Raw genomic sequence first — 26,069 nt, forward strand, 5'->3', positions numbered from 1 at the left:
AGGTAACCCATGTGGACTAACAGAAGTATAAATTGAGGGGGTGTGGGGAAGAATCTAGAATGGGTAGTAGGAGGTAAGTACCAGTTGTAGACTTAAGCTACAGCAGCAGGGGCTATAGTCTGTCCCAGATCTTCCAAGTTTTCCCAGGAAAGGAAGCCCATCAGGATCCTGAAGGGATCGTTTTAGAACTTATGAACAAACTGATCTGACAGCACAAGAAGTGGACTGTAGAGGAGACTATGGTGGGCTGCCCAGATTGCTCCCTTCAGCACCGAAGCACTCACTTCCCAAGCTGCTGAGAATGCGCACAGCTCTCATCTGAGTTCCCCTCTGGGAACTGCCTGTGCCTGAAATCAGTCACCTCACCCAAGACCCTTTCCTGGTCAGCGTGGGGTTCTATAGGTCTGGCCACTTGCCTCAACATGGTACACACCTAGATGGCTCAAGCCGCCCTAGCTTGAGCTCCCCGGGGGACTAAGGCCTTTGTTGAGACTGCGTCAGCTCAACTTCTCCCTCTACCGAATTTTGCTTCCTTCACTCCCCAACAGGTGTTAATCTAGAGGACACCCCCGGTAAACTTCCTGCACACAAATCTCCCAACTCAGTCTGTTTTACCAGGAATGCACCTCATGACAAGGACTTGAACACTTTCTGAGATTCGCTGTGTGGACTGTTGCTCCTGTTGCTCAGTTTCAGAGAGCGTCATCATGGTGATGGTGGTGGTGTGGAAAGATGCGGTATTAAGTGAGCTTTCCATTTCAAGGACAGCAGGGATTGATGGCAAATCTGACAATCAAATGGCAATTGCAAACAATACTAGTGCTAGACCTGTTACAGAGTTCTGGCAAGTGTGAGGTTGGATGCAGATATTAGTGCAACTACTGATGACAGAATGCTCAATAGCAGGGATGGCTTTGTGTGGATGAAAGTAGTTAGTTGGCTTGGCAAGGCAGGTGAGCTCAAACAGGATGACAGAAACCAATTTCTCTGGTAAGGGTAGCAATAGAGTCAATGGTCTCATCTTTATCCTTCCTAAACTGCAAAACCTCATATTTATTTGAGTGACTCTGGCACAATCCACTTGTCAACAGTTGGTCTTTTTTCCAGGAATGGACCTTGAACTTACGCAGAACTATCTACTTGCCTCATCTTCTATTCCGTCATTACCTACGAACTAGCCCCATATCTTAACCTTGGTCTGGAAACCAAGGTATTTTCTTTTTCAAAATTTCAGGAGCCGGTTGAAGAAATAAAACAGAAGTTCCCTTTTTAAACTTCTTTCATCCCAGCATCATTTTCTCCAACAATTTCCCTTAGGCCTTATTCAGATCTCCTTAGAAAAGTAGACTCCATTGTGCTTATTTGTACTGAGGGCTTTATTAGCATACCTAATAAGTTTTAAGACCATAAGGCATATCAACTTGTTGAGTAATTTGTCCATAGCAACTGTGGGCTGTAGCCTGCAAATGTATTCTCTTTTTTCCTTTTTAGCAGTAAACCCCAGTGGCTCAAGAGGACATCCCACTTAGAGGTCCTGTCCCCAGTCTACTCAGTCCAGTAAACAACACCTAAAAAGAACACAACCTCTTTATTTTTTTTTAGACACAAATGTTTAGTTTGGATGATGAGAATGAGCTAGCTCTATCAATCATTTATTCCAATGAATTCCAATGTAGGAAGAGGCTAAATAGATCTAGACTCTTTTGGTCTATTAATATTTAGCTTATCAAATCTACAGCCTGGTACTTCTGGAGTAGGCCTGCTCCAATAACGCTAGATGTGATAACCGTTGAAGATGGCAAATATGGACAATTCAATGTATATTCAGTCTAGTCTGCTGTCGCTGTCTCCATATGCTTTCTAAAATTCCGTGTTTGGTCAGAGCTGGGAGTGATATCACGGTGCTGGCCCATCTTCGCTCCACCGCTCCTCTGATTCTGCTTTGCTGCTTTCGAGGTAGAACAGGTTCAGATGGTCTGGGAGCTTGAGCTGGCAGCATGCTGGGCTAACCAGTACTTATATCTTTTGGTCTTGGGCCTCTCAAAGTTCACCACAGACATAGGTACCTGATAACTGTTGAAGATGAAGCTGGCATATATGGACAATTCAATATGTATATACAGTCTAGTCTGCTGTCTTCCGATGGTCTCTAAAATTCCGCATTTGGTCAGAGCTGGGAGTGATACTATGGTGCTCGTCCACCTTTGCTCCACGGCTCCTCTAATTCTGCTTTGCTATTTTGAAGGGAGAATAGTTTCAGATAGTCTGCGAGCTGGTGGGGGCCATTCCCTTGGCAGCTTACTGGGCTAACCAGTACTTATATCTTTTGGTCTTGGGCCTCTCAAAGTTCACCACAGACATAGGTACCCTCACAGTGTCAAGCCCATTTACCTGTACACAAAACAACAGGAATCTTCAGATCAGTGGGGCAGATACGAACTAACACCATCCAATCCCAGCTTTCTACCCAGTGAGAAAAAGGAGACGACAGGATGTGAAACACTCACCGTCACCTCACACCAGTACTCGCCCCTCTGTGTGATAGGCTCTTCTGGTAACTTTAATGCATGTGGGGCAACCACAACACCAAGCTGCAAAAAAAAAAAATCAATCACAGCCAAAGGGAGCTCTGTTTACATGGTTGCCACTCCAGGCAACCTCTAGATTTTCCTGTACATGGGTGAATAAAACTGGGGGATTTACCCTGGCTGATCCCATGGAAAGGCACAAACCTCCATAAATAGTGGCAGAATAACTCAGTCCTAATTTCTCAGAAAGGGAGGTGGATTCACAAAGAGAAACAGCGCTTGAGATCAAACTCACTTCATCCACAAAAGTAAAAATTCTCCAGTGAGTCACATTTCCCCAGGTTTTCCCTAGCTAGAGAAAATAAATGATCCCACCATCTTCTATCAGTCTTCAGATTCTATGTGACCATCCTCAGTTATTTCCCTCCCACACCCCTGCAAACCAATCAAGAACGCTTTCCCTAAGATGGACAGCCGCATGTAAATCAGCGAAGTTAGAACACTTCCTCACACCATACACAAAAATAAACTCAAAATGGCTTAAAGACTTAAAATGTAAGACAACATAAAACTCCTAGAAGAGAACGTAGGCAAAACATTCTGACATAAATCGTACCAATGTTTTCCTAGGTCAGTATCCCAAGGCAATAGAAATAAAAGCAAAAGTAAATAATTGAGACCGTTTACAAGCTTTTGCACAGCAAAGGAAACCATAAACAAAACGAAAAGACAACCTATGGACTGGGAGAAAATATTTGCAAATGAAGCTACTGATAAGGGCTTAATTTCCAAAATATACTACCAGCTCAAACTCAACAACAAAAAAAACAACCTAATCAAAAAAATGGGCAGAAAACCTAAATAGACATTTCTTCAAAGGAGATGTACTAATGGCCGACAGGCACATGAAAAGATGCTCATCATCGCTAATTATTAGAGAAATGAAAAATCAAAAGTACAATGAAATACCACCTCACACTGGTCAGAATGACCATCATTAAAAAGTCTACAGATACAAATGCTAGAGAGGGTGTGGAGAAAAGGGAACCTTTCTACACTGTTGGTGGGAATGTAAATTGGTACAGCCACTACGGAAAACAGTATGGAGGTTCCTTAAAAAAACTAAAAATAGAGCTACCGTATGATCCAGCAATCCCACTCCTGGGCATGTATCTGGACAAAACTATAATTCAAAAAGATACATGCACCTCTCTGTTCACAGCAGATCTATTCACAATAGCCAAGACATGGAAACAACCTAAATGTCCATCAACAGATGAATGGAAAAAGAAGATGTGGTACGTATATACAATGAAATACTACTCAGCCATAAAAAAGAATGAAATAATGCCATTTGCAACAACACAGATGGACCTAGAGATTATCATACTAAGTGAACTAAGAAAGACAAATGTCATATGATATCACTTATATGTGGAATCTAAAATATGACACAAATGATGTATGAAACAGGACTTCCCTGGTGGCGCAGTGGTTAAGAATCCACCTGCCAATGCAGGGGTGACGGGTTCGAGCCCTGGTGCGGGAAGATCCCACATGCCACGGAGCAACTAAGCCCATGTGCCACAACTACTGAGCTTGCACTCTAGAGCCCATGAGCCACAGCTGAGCCTGTGTGCCACAACTACTGAAGCCTGTGCGCCTAGAGCCCGTGCTCCACAACAAGAGAAGCCACCGCAATGAGAAGCCTGCGCACCGCAACTAGAGAAAGCCTACGCGCAGCAACGAAGACCCAACGCAGCCAAAAATAAATAAATAAATAAATTTATATTAGAAGAAAGATCTATGAAACAGAAACAGACTCACAAACGTAGAGAACAGGCTTGTGGTTGCCAAGGGGCAGGTTGCATTGATTTACATGAGGCTGTCCAACTTAGGGAAAGCGTTCTTGATTGGTTTACACGGGTGTGGGAGGGAAATGCTTCTGGTTGCCAGGTGGGGGAGGGATGGATTGGGAGTTTGGGATTAGCAGATGCAAACTATTATGTATAGAATGGATAAAAAACAAAGTCCTACTGTACAGCACAGGGAACTATATTCAATACCCTATAAAAAAACCATAATAAAAAAATATGAAAAAGGATGTATATATAACTGAATCACTTTGCTGTACAGCAAAAAATTAACACAGGGCTTCCCTGGTGGCGCAGTGGTTGAGAGTCCGCCTGCCGATGCAGGGCACACGGGTTCGTGCCCCGGTCCGGGAGGATCCCACATGCCGTGGAGCGGCTGGGCCCATGAGCCATGGCCGCTGGGCCTGCGCGTCCGGAGCCTGCGCTCCACAATGGGAGAGGCCACAACAGTGAGAGGACCGCGTACCGAAAAAGGAAAAAAAAAAAAAAAAAAAAAAAAAAAAATTAACACAACATTGTAAATCAACTATGCTTCAATTTAAAAAAAAAATGCTTTCCGTAACTCCAGCTGGATGATCATACCCTTTCCTAACAGAGGGATCAATCCTGGGGTAGCTTCTTCTTCCCAGGGGTAGTTTCCACCCTCAGGGATATAGCAGTGTTTGGGAATACTCACATTTCTGAGGAAGTGGCGGGCAACTATTTCAGGGTTTAACTCCCATTTGACATTGTTCTTCATCCCTACCTGCAGGTGACATTTTCTCAGAAATTTCACTGTCTGAGAGGAATTATACACAGAAGATAGGTTAGAGTTGTAATCAAAGGAGAGGAAACATGTTAGCAAGAGGCCAAGAGGCACACAGTCTGAGAGTTCAGGCAAAGCACAATTTCTGCCTCATAGCCAAGATAGGTGAGACAATGAATACGAAAGATAAAAATTCTCATTGTCTCAAGGCTGATATTATGGAAAGATGTTTTAGCGATGCTCTGGAAGGAAATGCTGCCTATACGTGGCTATTCCTAAGCAAGGAGAAACAAGCCATGTCAAGGTTAGGCTCATCAGGGTCTTCCCTAGTGGTCCAGTGGGTAAGACTCCGTGCTCCCAATGCATGGGGCCCGGGTTCAATCCCTGGTCAGGGAACTAGATCCCACATGCATGCTGCAACTAAGTCTGCATGCTGCAGCTAAGACCTGGAGCAGCCGAAAGAAAGAAAGAAAAAGTTTTAAAGTGTTTTTTAAAAAAACCCCCAAAACCAAGGTTAGGCTCACCAATGGGGGCCGCTGGTATATCTCAGGATGGAATGATTTTCATAGACTGTTTTAACACAATATTCTGGCCCTTCAATCCCATCCCTACACCATAACGATTCCTCCCTGCTTACAGAACGAAGTATAAATTCATTAGCTGAGGATTAAAGATGTTTTGTAAATCATGCCCCAACTTTCTTTCCAGTCATATATTTCCTAATAGAGGTCCTCTGTTTTAGCTAGACTGGTCTACTTTCTATTTTAAAACATGCTTTAACTGAGATATCACCTCACACCTGTCAGAATGGCTATCATCAAAAAGAACACAAATAACAAATGTTGGCGAAGATGTGGAAGAAAGGGAACCCTCATACACTGTTGGTGGGAATGCAAGTTTGTGCAGCTGCTGTGGAAAACAGTATAGCAGTTTCACAAAAAACTAAAAATATGACCCAGCAATTCCACTCCTGGGTATATGTCCGAAAAAAACAAAAAAACTAATTTGAAAAGATACGTGCACCCCAATGTTCACAGCCACATTATTTACAATTGCCAAGATATGGAAGCAACCTGTGTCCATCAACAGATGAATTGATAAAAAAGGTGTAGTATATATGTGTATATACACACACACACAAAAATATGTATGTACATAAACATACACACACAATGGAATACTAAGCCATAAAGCAGAACAAAATCTTGCCATTTGCTACAAGGATGGACTTGGAGGACACTATGCTAAGTGAAGTAAGTCAGAGAAAGACAAATATTGTATAATACCTTATATGTGGAATCTAAAAAATACAACAAACCAGTGAATATAACAAAAAAGAAACAGATGCACAGATATAGAGTGTAAGACAGGCTACAAGGATGTATTCTACAACATGGAGAATATAGCCAATATTTTATAATAACTGTAAATGAAGTATAACCTTTAAAAATTTTATAAATTTTTTTTAAAATTAAACAACAACAACAACGTGCCTTAACTATCTACTTTTTCTCCCTTAAGAATACCTTTCCCACCCTCCTGGTCTATCCAAAGCCTACTAATCCCAAAAGGCCTAATTCAATCCCATCTGAAAAAAATCCTTTCCCAATCACCCTAATCCATTTTGGTCCATCACTCTAATTTACTGCCTTGAGTTTATTACTTTCTCATATGTCTATTTTCTCTCCAACTTGTCTGTAAACAACCCCGAAGGCAGAGTCCTCATCTCACTTTTCCATGGGTCCCCTGGTACCCAGGTTGGGGCCTCCCTCAATAAACTAGAGCACTTCACCCAACAGGTCAGGATATCCTAGGATATCTCAATACCACTTATGGTAGCCACAACACTTCCCCTTGCCCCCACCTTGTGCTTGAAATCAGGAGACTTCAAGGAAATCAAGAAGTCTTTCAGGAAAAGGTTGGTGACCTTGCAGGTGACCAATAAATAAAGATTTTCTATGTTTCTACTCACCGTCTCACCTGCCTTGGTCTGGATCTTCTCTAATTTTCCTTCTTGTCTCAGCTAGAAAAGAAAGTTACAGATGAAAAAAAAAAAGAAAAAGAAAAATGGGTTTGTGGTAACTAATAACAAACTCTTGCTATGCTTGGCATAGGCTGGGCTTCTGAATTCCTATTCTTCTAGCCCCTACTTCATTTGAAAATGAAGCAGGGGGCTTCCCTGGTGGCGCAGTGGTTGCGCGTCCGCCTGCCGATGCGGGGGAACCGGGTTCGCGCCCCGGTCTGGGAGGATCCCACATGCCGCGGAGCGGCTGGGCCCGTGAGCCATGGCCGCTGAGCCTGCGCGTCCGGAGCCTGTGCTCCGCAACGGAAGAGGCCACAGCAGTGAGAGGCCCGCGTACCGCAAAAAAAAAAAAATGAAGTAGGGACTAGAAGAAGTTGCTAGTGGTAATCTTAAGGTTTTAATTCCTCCAAGTCCCTCTGCCGTCTTCTGGGCTCACCAATTTCTCCTCTTCAAACAGCTTTCTGTTTTCAGGAGATGCATATACAGCCAGTCCTTGAGGAAGTAGTTGATTACGGCCTACAGATTTTTTCACTGAGACCAGGTCACCTCGGACTCCAAGTTCTGCCAACAGAGAACAGAGACACTGGATCAGAATTATCGAGCAGTCCCTAAAAAAGGAGATGGTCAAAGGAAAAAAAGACCTCTTATTCTCTCACAGTGCTTATTCTTCCTAGAAGAAATATTAGTATTCACTAGGACAACACTTAAGAGATTTCTAATTCATTTCTTTAGGACCTGATTTAGAAACTTAATATTCCCTGTACAAAGTGAAGCACTGTCCCATCACGGGATTTCAGTATCTGTGGCACATACTATCAGGCCTCTTTCTCCCCACACACTGTTAATGTTGCTGTTGCATTCATGTTCTGATTTTCTATGTAGGAGGCCAATGTCCCCATCACAGTACTTTTTACGGCTTCCTCTTCTCAAATATGAGCTGGTCATTCCCCCAAATTAGTAAAAGGGCAGAAAAAAGCTGATGCCAAACAGGACCAGCCTGAGACAGGGAGCACCTCTGCCTGGGCCTTACCCTCCACCGACTGCGTGAGGATGAGCTCCAGGTTGTCTTTGGGCCGGTGTTTCGTGTCCTCCGCCAGCTTGTAGACGCGGTGCCGCCGGTGCAGGCGCGGCTTCCGGCCCTCTCCCGCTAGCGGCACCTTCCACCAGCGCTCCACAATGACCGTGCCCTGGCGGCCGGGGGAGCGAGGGTGAGCGAGTCTCCACAGAGAAGCCTCCTCCTCTGGCCGCCGGCCCCTCAAGGAGAGCCCACCACCCGCAGGCCGCGGCCCCACCAGGTCTCAACACGCCCCAGTCAAGGAGACCCAGAACGCACACACGGCCCTCACCCGACTGTGAGACAGGCTGAAGTCGCGCTCCGAGCCGGAGGTGCCCCCTTCAAGTCGCGGCCGGAGGAGCTCCCAAACCCCTCCTCGGACCAGCCGCTCAGTGCTCGCCCGCAGCAGAGCTCTGCCTGGGGCCGCCGCCATGTTCTCGGGCGCGGATGGAGGCGTAGAAGGCCCCCGGCGCCGGCGGCAGGAAAGGCCCCCACCGGGTGCCCGCGGCGCGCCTGAGCCGGTGCGGCTCTGTCCGAGCTGAGCCCGCGGGAACCCCGGGCCCGGATTGGGCTGCGACTTGGCTGCCTCGAGACCAGAGATCTGGGATGAATGAATGCTCCACGATTCAGCATTCCTCTACTCCCTTCTCCCATTTTCTTTTCGGGGGAGGGACACTCATAGCCACTGACACATAGTGGAGTGACTGTTAGGTGCACTGACACCGGGAAAGACACCCTCTCCCTCTTGGCTTCACGTTTTTAAGATGGGTGCTTCGACTGAGCTCTAGTAGCTCTCTGAGGGCACTTCCAATTCTGACATTCTGTGATAACTGGATGCTGAGGGGAGAGGGTGCTGCTCTCATTTTTCCTTACTTCAAACCTGTCTAAAAGTGGTGGAAGGATGGGATCCTCTGGAAAACTTGCAAGCCCCAGGAAGTCGTCTAATCCTTAATCGTGACACTGCAGTATTTAGGCTCATGTTTAAAGAATTCTAAATCACAAGGGAGACGGTTCCCTCCGTGGAGGGTCTCAGTACTGGGGAGTAAACCATATAAATGGAGTGAATAGGGTCTGTTTGGCCGAAGAGATTTATGGAAAGATGCTCTATACATCATGTTATTTGACACATAAACAGCCTTTGACCAGTAGTCCCTCCTCCTAATTACACTTTCTTAGCTTCTAGGACACCAGTTTGTTTTTATTTCCTTCCTACTTCACTATTTTCCTTCACAGTCTCCTTTGCTGATTTCTCTTTTATTCCCCACTTCTCAGAGGGCCCCCAGGACTCAGTTTTTGGATCTTTACTCTTCTCAGTGTACACACTCTTGATGATCCCATTCAGTCTCATGGCTTAACGTACCATTTATATACCAGAGACTTCAAATTTCTGCCTTCACTCTAGTCTTCTAAACTCCAGACATGAATATCCAACTGCCTGTCATCTTCCCCTTATATGTCTAATGGACAATTCAAAGTTAACATGCTCCAAACTAAATCCAACTCTATACCCTGCCCCACAGTGCCTCACCTGCAGCCTTTCCCCTCTCAGTTGATGGTAACTCCATTCTTTCAGTTCTCGGACTCAACTTCTCTCCTACGCCAGGAAATCCTGTAGGTGCTACCTTTATACTATTTCCAGAATCCAGCCACATCCCATCACCTCCAATGCTCCACCCTGGAATAAGACACTATCCTTCTCCTGGATTACTGCAATAGTCTCCTAACAAACATCGTTTAAAGCTCTACAGTTTATTTACAATACAACAGTCAGAATCTTTCTAAAAACACAAGTCAGATCATGTATCTTCTACCCAAAACCGGCAATGACTCCCCCCTTTACTCAGAGTAAAAGAAAAAGGCCAGACAATGGTCTATAAGGCCCTACAATGATCTGGCCCCATTAGCTCTCTTCTTTTTCTACTCTCCCTATAGCTTATACTGCTCCACCCACAGTGGACTCCTGGCTGTTTGTGGAAAACATTTGACACATTCTCCTTAGGGCTTTTGCACTGGCTGTTGCTTTGACACAGAATGCTTTTACCCTCAGATGTTCGCTTGGCCTAAATCCCTCACCCCCTTCAGGTCTTTGATTAAATGTCACCTTTTCAATGAGGCCTATTTAGATCACCCTATTTATTACTGCAACTGCCCCAGCTCCTTCACACTCCTGATCCTTCTTTTTTTTTTCTTTCTTTTTTTGTGGTATGCGGGCCTCCCTCTGCTGTGGCCTCTCCCGTTGCGGAGCACACCGGACGCGCAGGCCCAGCGGCCATGGCTCACGGGCCCAGCCGCTCCGCGGCACGTGGGATCCTCCCAGACCGGGGCGCGAACCCGGTTCCCCTGCATCAGCAGGCGGACGCGCAACCATTGCGCCACCAGGGAAGCCCCCTGATCCTTCTTTATTCTACTCTATTTTCCTCCATAGCAGCTATCATCTAACATATGAAATAATTTTCTTGTGCTTAGTGTTTAAGTTTGTTCTTTCACTGTTAGAAGTTCCATGGGGCAGGGGATCTTTGTTTTGTTTACTGTGTATCCTAAGCTCATAGTAGGCCCTCAATAAATATTTGTTAAATGGATGAATAAATGAATATGCAGAGGTCTCAAACTGGTGGCCCCAGAACGAAATTTTACTCACCATGTTGATTTTTTTAATCAACAATTTTTAAAGTTAGTAGCCAATATTTTTTAAAAATTTGAGAAATTTATCACAAAAATCTATTTTTCCAGTTTCTGTTGAAAAATCGTATGATCTGGTACCACTGAGTCTGCATTCCTGCATGGCAGCTGTTTGGAGTTATTGTGTCACTTTTTTTTAGGGTGTGAGTTTTTCATTTGGCTTCAGCCCCGCCCAGCAGCTCCACTAATTTCCATTAGTTGTCCAGGCCCCTGGAGGCATTTAGTTTGCAATTCCTACCCTATAAGGCAATGAGAAACTTCAACAACGGGTAGCACCACTGGCTTATTAAAGGTAGGGATGATAATAAAAATATTTAACTGATAGGAACCAGGAACCAACCAGTCAGGTCAGATGCTGGATCAGGGCCTTAGAAGCTTCCTGCAGTGTCAGACCCCAACCCTTTAGTTGCTGAAGTGTGTGTTTACACATGCACATGCCAGAGAGGAGCCCACATTGTGTGGGCACAGGTGGTCAACGAGGGCTGTTTACCAACCACTACAGAAGCCAAAGTATTTTAACTTCTGGTATAGCTGTGAAGTGCATACTAGTTGAACAGGAGCCTTGGGGCTACCTGAGGGGGTAATGGGGTAGGGAGCAGCAGAGAGGAGTCCTGAGGTGACGTAAGGGCTGACGCTTTGTCCATGTCATAGTGCTCACCGTGTCACAATGGCACCAGTTGCCTGAACCTCTGCCACCCATCCCTGAACCTCACTTTGCCTTGGGGAGGCACTGAACTAAGAAACTGCCTGGTAACAGGTCGCGCCCCTCTATCTACTCCCTTTCTTATATCAAGAGGGGAAAAACACGGAACTACCTCTACCCGATCTGGTCACCATACGCCTATTACCTTTACTGTTACAAATACCGGATCACCCTCCGGGAGAAGATGCTGCCTTGTTATAAAAGGTACTTGTTTTCATCTCTACTTGTAGTTGTTTATATAAACTGTAAAGAAAAAAGAATCGGAAAGAACTTCCCAAGTGGCAAAAGATGATAACAGCAAAATAGGTTAGAAGGCTGGCATGGAGCTTCATAAACTTTTTCTATCTGGCTGGCTTGGGAAAATGGAAACAGATAGGTTGGTTCACATAAGATACAGAAGATGGTGCCAGAGCCTGGCCCTGTGTACCTGGAAGTTAAGAGTCTTTCCCATCTCAGACTCAGAAATAAACTAATTTGGACCTCTTTTTCCCAATCAGCATCACTTATAAGGAACAGAAGGACTTGACACTCCGACCCCGTTGCTGCCTTCAGTGCTCCTGAGTCCCTAGTAGGCCTTCACGGGGGCAGAAGCAGCGAGCAGGGTGATCAAGACCAGCTTAAAGAATTGTATTCGGTAAGTGGACTGGGAGCTGGTGCTGTGACATGACAGCCCCTTGCTGTAATGATATCTTGCAAAGGGACATTAGCTGGTTCGAAAATAAATCATAAGACGCTAGAGCTAGATGAGACCTCGGAGCTCATGTGTAAAAGCTACTTTATAGACAAGGATTCTGGTCCAGAGATCTTAAGGCAAGGTCCTAGGGCTGGCGGTGAAAAGCAGGATGGGAAAAGAGAAAGTGGAAACAAAGATAGACTGTATTAAGACATAAAGCTGTTTAGATGCTAAGTTCTGGGACTAGAACCCAGAACTCTTGCCCTTGCCTTTGTATCATATCTCAATAACATGCCTGCGTATGAACTATGCATTTTAAATAAGAAATGGGAGAATTTAGAGAAAACTTATATGATGGAAAAAAGTAGAAGAGTATTATTAGTGAGGCAGTAAATAGATGGCACAGCTTTGTTTAAAGAATAAGCTCTCTGATGTAACTCTAAGTTTCTGAATGGTTAGAGCACACCGAGTGAGGTCAGCAGGCAGTAATACTCCATTGACTCCAGATTCCAAATTATCTGTATCAAACAGAACTCCATGATAGGAACAGAGTTAGGTCCCAGGACTAAGGGATATTAAGACCTTGGCTCCACTTCTCCCAGGCTCTCCGTCAGCCCCTGCCTTGCTTCCACAGACACACCCAAAATGGCCTGAGATACGATTTGAGGGTTAGGTGAGCACAGAAAAAGGAGACTATTACTCTCATTTTTACTTCTTTTCTAGGCTGGGAACCTGACGGTGCTGGCTACTGACCCCCTGCTTCACCAGGACCCGGTGCAGTTAGACTTCCACTTCCGCCTCACCCCCCAGACCTCTGCCCATTGGCATGGCCTTCTTTGTGACCACAGACTCTTCCTAGATATCCCATACCGGGCCTTGGATCCAGGCAGCCGGGAGAGGTGACTGAGCCTGTATGGGGGAGAGGGGAGGAAAGAGGTTAGGGGATTTCGCTCTTATGTCATAATCAGGTAGTGGGCATGCTAACCAGTGAGGGCTTATTCAGGAGCTGGATACATTCAAACCACTGAACAAGCCTGTGAGCTGAGCCAGGATCTGGGGTTCAAAGGATAACAGCCCATGGGAGGTTGCTAAACTGATTCAGAAACACAAGTGGGAATCCATAAATAGTTGAAAGGAAGTGCTCTCTAGCCGTTTGTCTTTATAGAGTGGCCCCTTCACCCCAAGCCCCTTCCATGGCATGGGTGTCAGTCCAGTAGTGTATAATCCCTTGGCTTCAGAGAAAAAAATCTATCAAAACTAGTTTAGCAACTTTCATTTCCTGGCTTGGGTCAGGAAAAACTGAGCAATAAGATTTCTTCTGCTGCAAGTAGGCATCTTTCTGGATTTTGAGTTTGCTGAACATTACACTGACCATTTTCCCTCTGGTCCCTAGTCTGACTGCAACACTGGAGTATGTGGAGGAGAAGACCAATGTGGATTCTGTGCTTGTAAACTTCCAAACCAACCGGAATGACAGAGGTGGGGGTCTGCTCTGTCCTTCCTGGCCCTTTGTGCTGAAGCAGCTGACAAGTGACTTTTCCTTTGTAGACTTTCTTCCCCTCACTCTTTAAAAAAGGGCATGCTCAGGCAGTTCAGGGATTCAACACCCACCCCCTACTCCCCACCAAGGAAATTAAGGCATCTAGCATTCCGTTCATTCAAGTTATTACTAGACTATCAGGAAGGCCCTGCACGTAGATTTCAGAATCTAGACTGAAGGAGCACTGGTGAAATTACAAAGAAAGCCATTCAAGGGATCTGGCTGGTAGGACAGAAAGCATCTCAAGTGTATTAAACACCTGTAGAGTGAAAGGGTCAGGCATTAGGCCAGGAGGATAGGAATATAATTAACCAGATGCTAGGCACACGTTACAGAAACTACACCTCCTCCCTCAAGTTTATACTTCATTGGATAAAAGCCAAAGATGGTCAAGAGTTTACTATACCTTCCCGGTACAGTAAACTCCAGCCAGGTTAGAGTCTAGGTTTGTTTGACTCCAAAGCACATCATCTCAGTGCCTGCACTACACTGTTTCCCACACCCCCCAAGTCATTCCCTACTGGAAGAAGCCAAGGCTGGGGGAACAGTTGTACTGAGTTTCAGAGTGTTCTAATTTCCTCTCTTTTCACAGGTGCCCTGCTACGGGCCTTCGGCTACATGGGCTTTGAAGTGGTCAGACCAGATCACCCGGCCCTTCCTCCCTGGAACAATGTCATCTTTATGGTGTATCCCCTTGAAAGGGACCTAGGCCACCTGCCCAGTGAACCTCCCTGAACATGCTTATTCCTACTCTGTGAAGGGCTGGGAGCCTTGATAAATGAGAACCAGGGGCCCAGGATGCGATTCAGAACACCTTCCATCTTAGGAATAAAGGGTAGTGCAATCTTCAAGTGTTCACGGTTTCTTTGAGCCTTACAGAGCTAAATTCACTGTAGGATAGATAGATAAACATTTGATGACTGAAAAGATCAAAGGGGCCTGAGCCAGAGAGAGAAAGGACCCAAGGATTTTCAGTTTTTGCCTTCCCCCATTTATTCTAACCATCTGAGCACCTGCCAGGAGCAAAACCAAGCACTAGGGAATTCAGGAAGACTTAAGCCTTACTGGGAGACTTTCATCCATATATTTTGGTTCAAATTGGAGACAAGTGCTATTTCCTTCTCTTTGATGTGGAGGAAATCAGAGAAGGTACATGGTTCCTGTGGCATTGGCTCAAGGGGAGGAGCATCCCAGGAAGCAGGAAAAGTAGAGAGTTATATTGGAATAGGGAACCCGTAAGAATGCAATGTAAACTGACAAAGCTTAAAGGCCATATTAAAGGAACAGGCTTTCATACACAGTAACAAACTACAGTTAAGAATGAAACACTACTCATTTTCCAGAGCAAGAAGTCCTATGAATGATTTCTATCAGGGGACCTCTCAAGAGTAAAGGCTGATAACAAGGTCCTACTGATAGCACAGGGAACTATATTCAATATCCTGTGATAAACCATAATGGCAAAGAATATATAAAAAAAGAATGTCTATATGTGTATAACTGAGTCACTCTGCTGTACAGCAGAGATTGGCACAACGGTGTAAATCAACTACACTTCAATTAAAAAAATAAATATTCAAAAAAAAAAGCTGTAAAGGCTGAGGAAACTGGGGACTAACTGGCCTCATGACCCTGTGGTACAGCAGCTCCAATTCCAGGGCCGAGCCTGCTTCACTGAGTGAGTGCAGCCAAGGTCTGAAATGTCATATCAATGGCGGCCCTTCACCGATTCCTGTGGGACTACCCAAGCTACTCAAGAGATGCTCCTTCACTGAAGCCTTTCTGCTACTTGGTACTGAGACTTTTCTAAGACAATAAAATTTGAAAATTGTGTCTATGGGAAAATATAGTTGCCATGTGTATAGGGGTGGACGTCACTAATTCCTAGATTTAAAAAATCCTGCATATGATAGCCTTATATACTAGTTTTAAGTCTTGTACTTTACCTTGCTGATCTTTAAAAAAAAAAAAAAGTTCATTTGCCATCATTTACCGCCCACATTACTTTCAAATACCTTCACAGTTCTCACTGGATCCTCAAAATACTGTCAGAAATGGAGACATGCTATAAGGAAACAGGCCCCATAAGTTCACAGCAAAGATCTATCCCTAGAACCCACGTTTCTAGAATCCTAATCTACTCCTTTTAAGCGGGGTCTTAGTGAATGATTAATTCTGAAGTTGCTTTACGGCAAGAATATGATCTGTGCATGAGAGGGACAGATGTTTCATAGATGGGCCCTTCTGTGTGAGGTGTTTGGCAATTTTCACTAGATTTCAATTCACAAGATACCCATAGACTTGTTTCCACCTTGTGATTCAACCAGCATTTAGTTTTAAATAATTTTCTTGAGAACTTTATTCAGCAAAGGACCCCCAAATGATTTGAACAGCTACATAAGTTCTCTCTATGGCTGTGTGTGTATACATATATATTATAGATACTATACCAGCAATTTAGAATATTTCCTGAGTTAGGTAACTCCTTGTCTACTTGTATTTTAACCAAAGTTTACTGGGAAATAGTTGGAGCACTGTTTCAAAAACCTTGTCTCCAATAACATATCAGCAGTTGAGGCTGGGAGGCAGTATTCTCTTCCCACTTCCCGAGGCTTTTCAATATAATTATGCTGAATTTTGCCTTTGCCTCCTGACTCAACTGCAGTCTTTGAGTTTACCACTCAAAAAACTCTCCTTAACCAGTCACCTGATGAGGTGAGTCAGGAGTCTGTAGAATCATCATTTCCAATAACAAAACCCTGGCTGTTTCCCAGCCTCCAAAGGACACAGCCTAGCAGTAGTGTGCTCTGTGAGCGGCTGAGGGGAGCCAGCTGGACACCGAGCAGGCTGGAAGTAGCGCAGCAGGACTCAAACAGTGGAAGGGGCACAGGGGTGGTGGGGGAGCAGGGGCGTGTGTTTGTCTCCCTCCACCTCTCATACTTTCTGGTAGTCCAGTGGAAGGAGCAAATGCATTTGGTCCACAGCAAGCCAGATGGTGTATATAATGAAGGAAGAACTGCACTGATCTCTATCACAGGCTCCTCTCTCCAGGCACCAAATCTTATGCCAAATCCTGCCAAAGACACAAACACACAAAGACACAAAAAGCTTGAAAGGGCTCAGTCTGAAAGTAAAGCTGCAGGCAAGCAGCTGCAGAGAAGTAGTAGTAAGATGGGCTATGGGGAAGAGGCAAGGCCCCTGTTGTCACCCTCATTACTTTCCTGTTGCTACAGACAGATGATAGCTCTACTTACCGCAAAGCGGATGGCTGAGGCAACTGAAGGTGACTTCAGAGTAAGTAGTCGTCTTCAAGGTTATCATCACCAGACACAGAGGCAGCTTCTATTTAGCGGAAATGAGGATAAAGTTAGATACTGCCCTAATTTAGCAGGCACTGCCACCGAGGCTCAGGGGAAAAAAGGGGCTTCTTGGTGCTTGATGACCACCTTGGTTAAGAGGTAAGTCTTAACATCCTCTCTAGTTGGAGAGGCTGATTAAGAAATGGTAACTTCCAGAGATGCTCTAGGGAGCAAATGCTGTTTGTACCTAATAAACTGAGGCAGGACAGCGTATTTGCCATCTCTCCAGGGCTCTTCTTGGTCTCAGTGACCGTGCTGCGGAGAGAGACATCTGTTTCTGTGGCCTGAAGGGATGAAAACAAGAGAAAAAGGAAGAATGTGTTTGGCTGGTGGGAAAGGAGAAGCCGCCCCATCATTTTGCTCACAGAATCTGGTTTGGCTGCTGAGGCACACAAGGTCTCCTTTGATCAACTAGTGGAGCAACTCAGAGTCCTTAAGAGAGGAGAACGCTCTACAAATTGTCATGCATGCCTAGAAGCCCTCTTGTCTCAAGGCACCAGATTTGCCCCAAAGCAGCACCCTGAGTGACTACAATGGCTCACTCACCACATCGTGCAACATTACCGGGACAGCTCTGTTTTCTTCCATGTCTTCAGGAAGCTCAATTGCGTATCCTTTACGAACTAATTCTAACCCAATATCAAGTTTCTGAGAAGAAAGATGAAAAGGGAATGATGTTCTCTCTGAAGGAAGGGCAAATCAGAGGAAATAAGGCAGAAGAGCTAGGATTGATACTTAAAAAAATTCCTTTGGTGGTTCAGTAAGCAGGATCTTATGAGTTAGGAATATCATCAAATAAGGGTTTCTGGGAGAGAGAAAGTAAATGAGGCTATAAATACACTGAAGAGACAGTGAGCAACGTGTGAACCCCAGTCTTACCTTCCCATTGCTAGTATCGTATAAGTGGATCTTGGGCCAAGTTGAGATCCCAGACTGGACGTAGCTAGAGATCTTGGCCACCAGGGGCTTCCAATCAGCACAGTGAGTGAGTCTGTCAAACTCATCCAAAGCTTCCTCTTCCCATTGTTCACCTCGTAAAAAATCATAGAGAGAGCCTAAGAAGAGGTCAGTGCTGACAGGGGTGGGATTATGTCCTGGAGGAAAACTGGAACTACCTTTGTCTACTTCAAAAGGCACCTATGTCTGACTGCCAGGCAAGTTTCTGACCATTGCTTTCTAGCACTGGTGATGAAAAGGCACCTGAGCCCCCAGAACTCAAAAAGCCTGGGAATGTGAGACTCCCTCCCATGTGCTCTATGAAAGTTATTCTATATGGAGGCACAGTCAATAGGTAATAGGACTAATTTACCTGAGGGGGCTATCCGTGCCAGACTACACTCTATTGCTTGAAATGGAAGGCTTAGGAAGTCACTCCTAAAGTGAAAGAAATTGGAATTAGAATCCTAGTGCCCGAAGGGCCTTCTTATATTCCTGGCTTCTAGACAGCAGTTAACCCAGCAGAAGATGATAATCATCTGATCACTGTAAAGAGGTTCTCTTCCAATGCCCCCTGGTGATAAGTGCCAACAGCTCACCACCCTATGGCCAGGACTGAGTCAGTAAGTGACACTCCAGCCTGGCCCCCACACTGACCTGAGCACCCTGAGGTCCCTCAGTGGGCAATCTCCATTATCTCCAAAGTCAACAAAGTAGAGGTCCAGGTTCCCATTCTCCAAGGTGCCAAGGACCCGGGCTCGATACCAGGAACCATTTGTAGGTAAAGGCGCTGCGACAATGTCTCCTACATGCACAGTCAAGTCTTCAGGCTACACAAGGGGATGAGGAGGCAGGAGAGGGCAGAGTTAGGAAGGGGTAGGCTAAAAAATAAACAGTGGATACCAGAAGGAAGGAAGAACAAGCCGCTGCTCCACAGAAAAGGGAAGAGAATATGTTACAATGAAAAAGATATGCCCCCTTTCCATCAAACCCCTGCCCTGTCCCTATGGCAACTCACCAGACTATTTTCATAGTGCTGGGTCATCTCACTGACAAGCTTATCCAGTTGCAGGCTGCGGGAGCCAATGATTTGTATCCAGAAGTGGTTAGGATGTTCAGAGGCAGAGACATAGACTTCTAGGAATTCATCAGCATGGAAACTGAAGTCTGGACTGGGGACTAACCACAGGGATAAGCAAGTTAAGCTGCAGAATCATTATTACCTAATATGGTGACCATTATTAGAATCATCTCTGGTTGAAATGGGAAGACTGCATCAGGGGGGTGAGAGGTACAAATACCAAGTGGCTATTACCATTTAAAAATGGCTAGAGCATCGGGGCTTCCCTGGTGGTGCAGTGGTTAAGAATCCGCCTGCCAATGCAGGGGACACGGGTTTGAGCCCTGGTCCGGGAAGATCCCACATGCCGCAGAGCAACTAAGTCCGTGTGCCACAACTACTGAGCCTGTGCTCTAGAGCCTGCAAGCCACAACTACCGAAGCCCGTACACCTAGAGCCTGTGCTCCGCAACAAGAGAAGCCACTGCAATGGGAAGCCCACGCACTGCAACGAAGAGTAGCCCCAGCTCACCGCAACTAGAGAAAGCCCGAATGCAGCAACGAAGACCCAACACAGCCAAAAATAAAAATAAAATAAAATAAATTTATTAAAAAAATAATAATAAAAAAAAATAAAAAAATAAAAATGGCCAGAGGGACAACTGGATGCATCATATAAGAACATCCTGAGGAAAAGTACTAAGCTATGTTCTGTCCCTTTCTATGCATCTGAGTAATAAGAGCTCGGTCACATTCTTAGTCATCTGCCATGTATTCAAATCAGCCACCAGTTACAATGAAGGGAAATCCCCATATGCTAGCTGCAGCATGGACGAGGGAGAAGATACATGGACAGATGTGGGCCTGTTCCAGATCCCTTTCTACCACTGACTCATTATGTGACCCTGGACAAGTCTATGAATCTCTTAGGGGCCCTGGTCTTCCCTGCCCATCCCAGTACCTATACATATTAGAAAAGGTCCACAGCCTTTTTATTCTTCTTGAATGGTGTAGATTTTTAAAAACAGTAATGATTCAGGAAAAAAAACTGGACTCAGTATTTTACTTATTTAAATAAATAGGTTTGGAGAAAGAATACCATGTAATTCAATTAACTGATGTATTACTCACAGACTAGTTTCCTGTGAACTAGCATATTTCTATATTGTTCTCTATAATTATTAGCTGGTTTGTATTCGGAAAAAAACTATTTGTGCTTAGTACTAATCCCAAGTAAAATATTGCCAGAAAGTCCTATCTGTGATTAAAGACTTGTAAGTGTAGTCGAGAAAATAGAAATTTTTTTTTTTTTGGTTCCTATTTTGGGTTATCTAAGCCACTTTTTCTATCTTCCGTATGGCTCATGGGTTCCCTCTTTCTTACATACTTTCAAACATGGATGTCTCTGGACTGGTCTGGGCTCCAAACTTCTGAAAGTTGTCATCATTAGGTTTCTTGCAGGAACGCTCTTCTGGTCCTACAACAGACGTGTCGCCACGTCCTTTGCAGGGAGGAACTGCCAGAGGTGCAGCCTGCTCCAAGCTAGTGCCAGTGTTTTTCCATAAAGCTGGCTCTCCAGCCCCAGCTGGCTCTGTCACTTCCTCTCTTCTTACGCTGATTGGTTGCTTCCGTGGGACTCTGGTTTCTGCAGAATGAGCAATTCTCTTCCTAAGTTCTTCATCTTCTGAAACTTTCTCCAGTATCAAATGCTGTGGAAAATAAGACAAGGGATGATATCTACATGGCCAGATATTGACCTGGGATGGAGTAAAGTGTTCTCACTCTTAGATACAATTCAAATCTATCGGCTACTTGCCTTAGCTGCTGCCACCTCCTTTTGTGTTCCTGAGATTTTTATAAGTCTTGATAGTAGCAATGTCCCCTGGGATTCTTTGTCACAGGTTATTTTGGCTCCCGAGGCCTTACAGATAGAACGAATTGTCTCGCCGCCTCTCCCTGCGTTGAATAATACATAAAAACCTGTCCTTCCCTCCTCGCTAACCTTAACTACTAGAGACACCACTGTTTTGTACATACTAGGAGCGGAGAGTCAGTTCTCATTTTCAAACTAAACAGAATGGAAGATAGTGAATGGAAAGCAGGAGCTACCAAAATCTGTACTATACTAAGGGGGATACTGGATTATTTGCTCTATCCATTTTATTTAAATTCTACACATTGGCTAGGTTAATGTGGTCATGTCACTTGCTTTTTTGGCCACTCGGCATACTTTACATCCCCACTTCATTAGAAGATACCCTACACGGTGTGTGAAACACTGGACCAGGGACAGGACATTTCTCTGCCTCTACCAGCAGCGTAAGGAATACTCCAGGGGAAGGCATAATAGGTACTTTCTAGAGCACCGTCTTGAAAGATTTGGGATAAAACGAGCATCCTTAGCTTCCCTTTAAAAATCTGAGGTAAATACATTTACCTGAACCCTTCTGGAACCTATCTGTAAGGTTCAGATCATACAACTTCTTGAGGTAATGAGTTTTGCTTTACCACTGCTTTTACTTCTGTAAAAAAGTAAAGCTCTGGTCTCAATGTCCCTGCCTTTTCTTCTCAGCAAGGTGAAGTGGAAGTAGGTCAGGAGAAACCCTTGGGAAGGTGTGAAAGAAAGGCAAAGGTAAACAAAAAAGGAAACAGCAGAGGAAGCTGTCCAGTGGTACCTATGATTCTGCCCACAGATCTCTGGGGAACTGAGAGCTGCTCAGACACTGGGGTACTCTCAGTCAGGATCTGATGAATTGCTGCTTTGGCCTTGCACACCTGAACAGGAAAACCACTGATAAGCAGCACCCGCTCATCTCCTCCATCCTCCGTGTCCACATCGATCCGAGCACCTGTCTGTTTTCGTAGCTGCAGAGAAAAGGATATGTCGTAGTACGCTCTGGACAAGCTCTCATCTGGGTCAGCTAAGGATACTCTAAACCTAATCCTGGAGGTAGATGGAACTGGACATAGTAATCAGTGAAATCAGGGTGCTATAAGCAGTCCTCAATTACGTGTACTTATGAAGGAGATTAGAGACAAAGGTAACCCCAAATAGCAGTTAATCCAAAACAGTTTTTCTGTGTTTAGAACACTCTTTCCCCCTAATTTGGATTAGAGAATCAATTATTTTATTTTACTGACATTCCAACTGAACAACAGGAGATGGTAGAAAGAATCAGGGAGCAATTAATTAGTTACTGTCAATTAATGAGAGTTCATAATTTCATAGTAGAAAGGAATGATTCAAGCTATACCAGGCTGAGAATCATCCAATTAAAAATCCCCATTTCAAGTTAAGTCACCCATTCTCTAGGGACAAGTACTCATCTCTAGAAGGACAACAGCAGTTAGCTAAAAAGTTCCTGTATTTTTTCTGTTTAAAATATAAATAGTGTGAGTGGGTTTTATGGAATGGGGGCAGAGGAGGGAAAGCAGAATCAATCCCTGGGAAAGCCGCTGCCTGCTCACACAGTTACCTGTTTAATATTAGCTCCTTGCCGGCCAATGATGAGCTTCACAGCTTCCTGGGGGACTCGCATCTCTATCTCGATGTCATCCTCCCCAACAAATGTCAGCCGCTCTTCTGCATAGATCATCAGATCATACTTAGATAATACCCAAAGCTACAACCTGCCCTCCCCTGAATCTAGCTATCAAAGAGATGTGGATGCAAGAGATAAACTGAGGATCTCAACCATAAAGAGAAGAAGTAGCATCTGAATGGGAATTAAAAGGTCCTGAAAGACCAGAAGATGGGCATTCTCTCTGGGCTACTGTTTTCATATGCTAAAATGGGAAAAGTCATTTGGTTCTGCAAGGAAGGGGTGATGGATTCTGGGCAAACTACTTCTCCCAAGACACGACTCCTGGAGAAGAATGAAGGCTAGAAGTTGCTTGAGGAGCCCAGTAGGCTCAGAATTTCTCGTTTGTATGTAAATCATTTCTCTAGGTCCTACTCCCTAGGTCCAACCTGTGGGGAAACTGGACCGGACAGCTAGCCTTCTAACAATAGAAGGAAAATATAAACAAGTGTATGGGTATAAAAAAAGGAGAAAGAAAGAACCCATTGTAGTGTTGGTGTTGCTGAAGGGAAGAGATCAAAAGAATTATAAAATGAGTTCTTTATTTCACAGACTAGCTTCACATTAACATAGAAAAGAAAAAACTTTGTTTCAAAGATCCCTCACAGGGACTTCCCTGGTGGTGCAGTGGTTAAGAATCCACCTGCCAATGCAGGGGACGCGGGTTCGAGCCCTGGTCCGGGAAGATCCCACACGCTGCGGAGCAACTAAGCCCATGTGTCACAACTACTGAGCCTGAGCTCTAGAGCCCGCGAGCCACAACTACTGGGGCCCACGCACCTAGAGCCCATGCTCTGGAACAAGAGAAGCCACCGGAATGAGAAGCCCACGCACCTAGAGCCCATGCTCTGCAATAAGAGAAGCCACCGCAATGAGAAGCCCGTGCACCACAACGATGGAACTGGACATAGTAATCAGTGAAATCAGGGTGCTATAAGCAGTCCTCAATTACGTGTACTTATGAAGGAGATTAGAGACAAAGGTAACCCCAAATAGCAGTTAATCCAAAACAGTTTTTCTGTGTTTAGAACACTCTTTCCCCCTAATTTGGATTAGAGAATCAATTATTTTATTTTACTGACATTCCAACTGAACAACAGGAGATGGTAGAAAGAATCAGGGAGCAATTAATTAGTTACTGTCAATTAATGAGAGTTCATAATTTCATAGTAGAAAGGAATGATTCAAGCTATACCAGGCTGAGAATCATCCAATTAAAAATCCCCATTTCAAGTTAAGTCACCCATTCTCTAGGGACAAGTACTCATCTCTAGAAGGACAACAGCAGTTAGCTAAAAAGTTCCTGTATTTTTTCTGTTTAAAATATAAATAGTGTGAGTGGGTTTTATGGAATGGGGGCAGAGGAGGGAAAGCAGAATCAATCCCTGGGAAAGCCGCTGCCTGCTCACACAGTTACCTGTTTAATATTAGCTCCTTGCCGGCCAATGATGAGCTTCACAGCTTCCTGGGGGACTCGCATCTCTATCTCGATGTCATCCTCCCCAACAAATGTCAGCCGCTCTTCTGCATAGATCATCAGATCATACTTAGATAATACCCAAAGCTACAACCTGCCCTCCCCTGAATCTAGCTATCAAAGAGATGTGGATGCAAGAGATAAACTGAGGATCTCAACCATAAAGAGAAGAAGTAGCATCTGAATGGGAATTAAAAGGTCCTGAAAGACCAGAAGATGGGCATTCTCTCTGGGCTACTGTTTTCATATGCTAAAATGGGAAAAGTCATTTGGTTCTGCAAGGAAGGGGTGATGGATTCTGGGCAAACTACTTCTCCCAAGACACGACTCCTGGAGAAGAATGAAGGCTAGAAGTTGCTTGAGGAGCCCAGTAGGCTCAGAATTTCTCGTTTGTATGTAAATCATTTCTCTAGGTCCTACTCCCTAGGTCCAACCTGTGGGGAAACTGGACCGGACAGCTAGCCTTCTAACAATAGAAGGAAAATATAAACAAGTGTATGGGTATAAAAAAAGGAGAAAGAAAGAACCCATTGTAGTGTTGGTGTTGCTGAAGGGAAGAGATCAAAAGAATTATAAAATGAGTTCTTTATTTCACAGACTAGCTTCACATTAACATAGAAAAGAAAAAACTTTGTTTCAAAGATCCCTCACAGGGACTTCCCTGGTGGTGCAGTGGTTAAGAATCCACCTGCCAATGCAGGGGACGCGGGTTCGAGCCCTGGTCCGGGAAGATCCCACACGCTGCGGAGCAACTAAGCCCATGTGTCACAACTACTGAGCCTGAGCTCTAGAGCCCGCGAGCCACAACTACTGGGGCCCACGCACCTAGAGCCCATGCTCTGCAATAAGAGAAGCCACCGCAATGAGAAGCCCGTGCACCACAACGAAGAGTAGCCCCCGCGTGCCGCAACTAGAGAAAGCCCGCGCGCAGCAACGAAGACCCAATGCAGCCAAAAATAAAAAATAAATGAATTTATTTAAAAAAAAAAAAAAGATCCCTCAGAGAAAGCCAATTACATCCCAACAAATGATACCCAGTCTGGAAGGAAAGTTTTCATTTCAATTTAACAAGGCCAGAACATAGTTTAAACATTTCCATATGTACAGCCATGGATTCACATACCTCTGCTTTCCCTATATCTGCGGTATAAGATATAGGCAACCACTGCACTGGCTGGGATCCCGAGGCCCAGTGCTATTTTCTGAATAGTGGACAAACTTGTCCAAGAAGTCCGTTCAGTGGACATTTTCTGCTGTCTCCTAAAATAAGCAAATGAAGGAAAAGGAGCTTTCATACAACTTTTATGACAGGTAGAGAATGGGAACACATTACAATATTAAGAAGAATATTACTGCCTAATTTCCCATCTCAAGAGCTTGAGCAGTCTCAAAGTCTACTTCATGTGAAAGTCTCAGTATTTTTTTTTAAAAAGTTAGCTAAGGGACACATATACATACAACTAAATAGGTTACTTCTCCCTCCCCAATTCCCCCAAAGAGAACTATACACTGATCAGTTTTAAAAGACAAAGGAACAAAAAATTAAATGAATCAAATATTTTAAAAAATTTAGTTTTCATATCAAACTATTTAAAATTCCTTATATGTGCACTTCTATACCTCCTGGTCTTTCCTGAAGCTGTTGTCTCTGCAAGGAATGGCCTTCCAGGCCTAGTTTCAGGCTTTGCTACTTCTACTTTTCTTTCTTGGAAGTGTGGTCTATTTACTATCTGTACTCCGTATTTCTACTTACTCCTCATCTAACAATGAAATGGGGTTCTCTCCTGTTCCTTCATCAAAACTACAACTTCCCAGGTAATCAACCTAGATGGCACATA

General features: G+C 44.5%; 3 protein-coding genes across 5 annotated transcripts; 1 reads left to right on the plus strand and 2 right to left on the minus strand.

The window, feature by feature from the left end:
• Positions 1-2,297: 2,297 nt before the first annotated feature.
• MRPL9 (mitochondrial ribosomal protein L9) lies at positions 2,298-8,690 on the minus strand. The gene is made up of 7 exons (XM_024116221.3): positions 8,517-8,690; positions 8,201-8,357; positions 7,607-7,731; positions 7,120-7,170; positions 5,079-5,180; positions 2,508-2,591; positions 2,298-2,391 (listed from the first exon to the last, which is right to left on the minus strand). Exons 1-7 carry the CDS (start codon positions 8,655-8,657, stop codon positions 2,299-2,301), a joined length of 753 nt encoding a protein of 250 aa, XP_023971989.2. The 5' UTR covers positions 8,658-8,690; the 3' UTR covers position 2,298.
• Positions 8,180-14,670, plus strand: OAZ3 (ornithine decarboxylase antizyme 3). Of its 2 annotated transcripts, none has more exon segments than NM_001290748.2 (5): positions 8,180-8,378; positions 12,104-12,240; positions 13,003-13,178; positions 13,673-13,758; positions 14,412-14,670. In NM_001290748.2, coding segments are annotated over 5 exon segments (573 nt in total). In that variant the 5' UTR covers positions 8,180-8,346; the 3' UTR covers positions 14,555-14,670.
• Positions 14,671-16,208: 1,538 nt separating this feature from the next.
• Positions 16,209-25,507, minus strand: TDRKH (tudor and KH domain containing). Of its 2 annotated transcripts, XM_028488824.2 has the most exons (13): positions 25,355-25,507; positions 24,172-24,278; positions 21,849-22,038; positions 20,990-21,129; positions 20,561-20,882; positions 19,133-19,293; positions 18,772-18,944; positions 18,488-18,552; positions 18,058-18,209; positions 17,725-17,826; positions 17,366-17,462; positions 17,074-17,161; positions 16,209-16,892 (listed from the first exon to the last, which is right to left on the minus strand). In XM_028488824.2, exons 1-12 carry the CDS (start codon positions 25,476-25,478, stop codon positions 17,109-17,111), a joined length of 1,686 nt encoding a protein of 561 aa, XP_028344625.1. In that variant the 5' UTR covers positions 25,479-25,507; the 3' UTR covers positions 16,209-16,892; positions 17,074-17,108. The 2 variants fall into 2 exon arrangements, with proteins under 2 accessions (XP_028344625.1, XP_023971752.1); XM_024115984.3 differs by lacking the exons at positions 24,172-24,278; positions 25,355-25,507 and adding an exon at positions 22,650-22,744.
• Positions 25,508-26,069: the final 562 nt, after the last annotated feature.

The sequence above is a fragment of the Physeter macrocephalus genome, chromosome 4 (genome assembly GCF_002837175.3).
Source record: "Physeter macrocephalus isolate SW-GA chromosome 4, ASM283717v5, whole genome shotgun sequence".
Lineage (NCBI taxonomy): Eukaryota > Metazoa > Chordata > Mammalia > Artiodactyla > Physeteridae > Physeter > Physeter macrocephalus.

What these genes read in the sequence shown, in the direction of transcription:
- MRPL9 (XM_024116221.3), bottom strand. Translation starts at nt 8,657, where the DNA reads ATGGCGGCGGCCCCAGGCAGAGCTCTGCTGCGGGCGAGCACTGAGCGG. An exon ending in TCAGCCTGTCTCACAGTCGG is followed by an intron (nt 8,358 to 8,516) that starts GTGAGGGCCGTG and finishes CCCGGCCGCCAG; the next exon opens with GGCACGGTCATTGTGGAGCG. An exon ending in TGTTTGAAGAGGAGAAATTG is followed by an intron (nt 7,171 to 7,606) that starts GTGAGCCCAGAA and finishes TTTCTTTTCTAG; the next exon opens with CTGAGACAAGAAGGAAAATT.
- TDRKH (XM_028488824.2), bottom strand. Translation starts at nt 25,478, where the DNA reads ATGTCCACTGAACGGACTTCTTGGACAAGTTTGTCCACTATTCAGAAA. An exon ending in CAGATATAGGGAAAGCAGAG is followed by an intron (nt 24,279 to 25,354) that starts GTATGTGAATCC and finishes TGATCTATGCAG; the next exon opens with AAGAGCGGCTGACATTTGTT. An exon ending in AGAGACATCCATGTTTGAAA is followed by an intron (nt 19,294 to 20,560) that starts GTATGTAAGAAA and finishes CCCTGTGGTTAG; the next exon opens with TCCCCAGTCCAGACTTCAGT.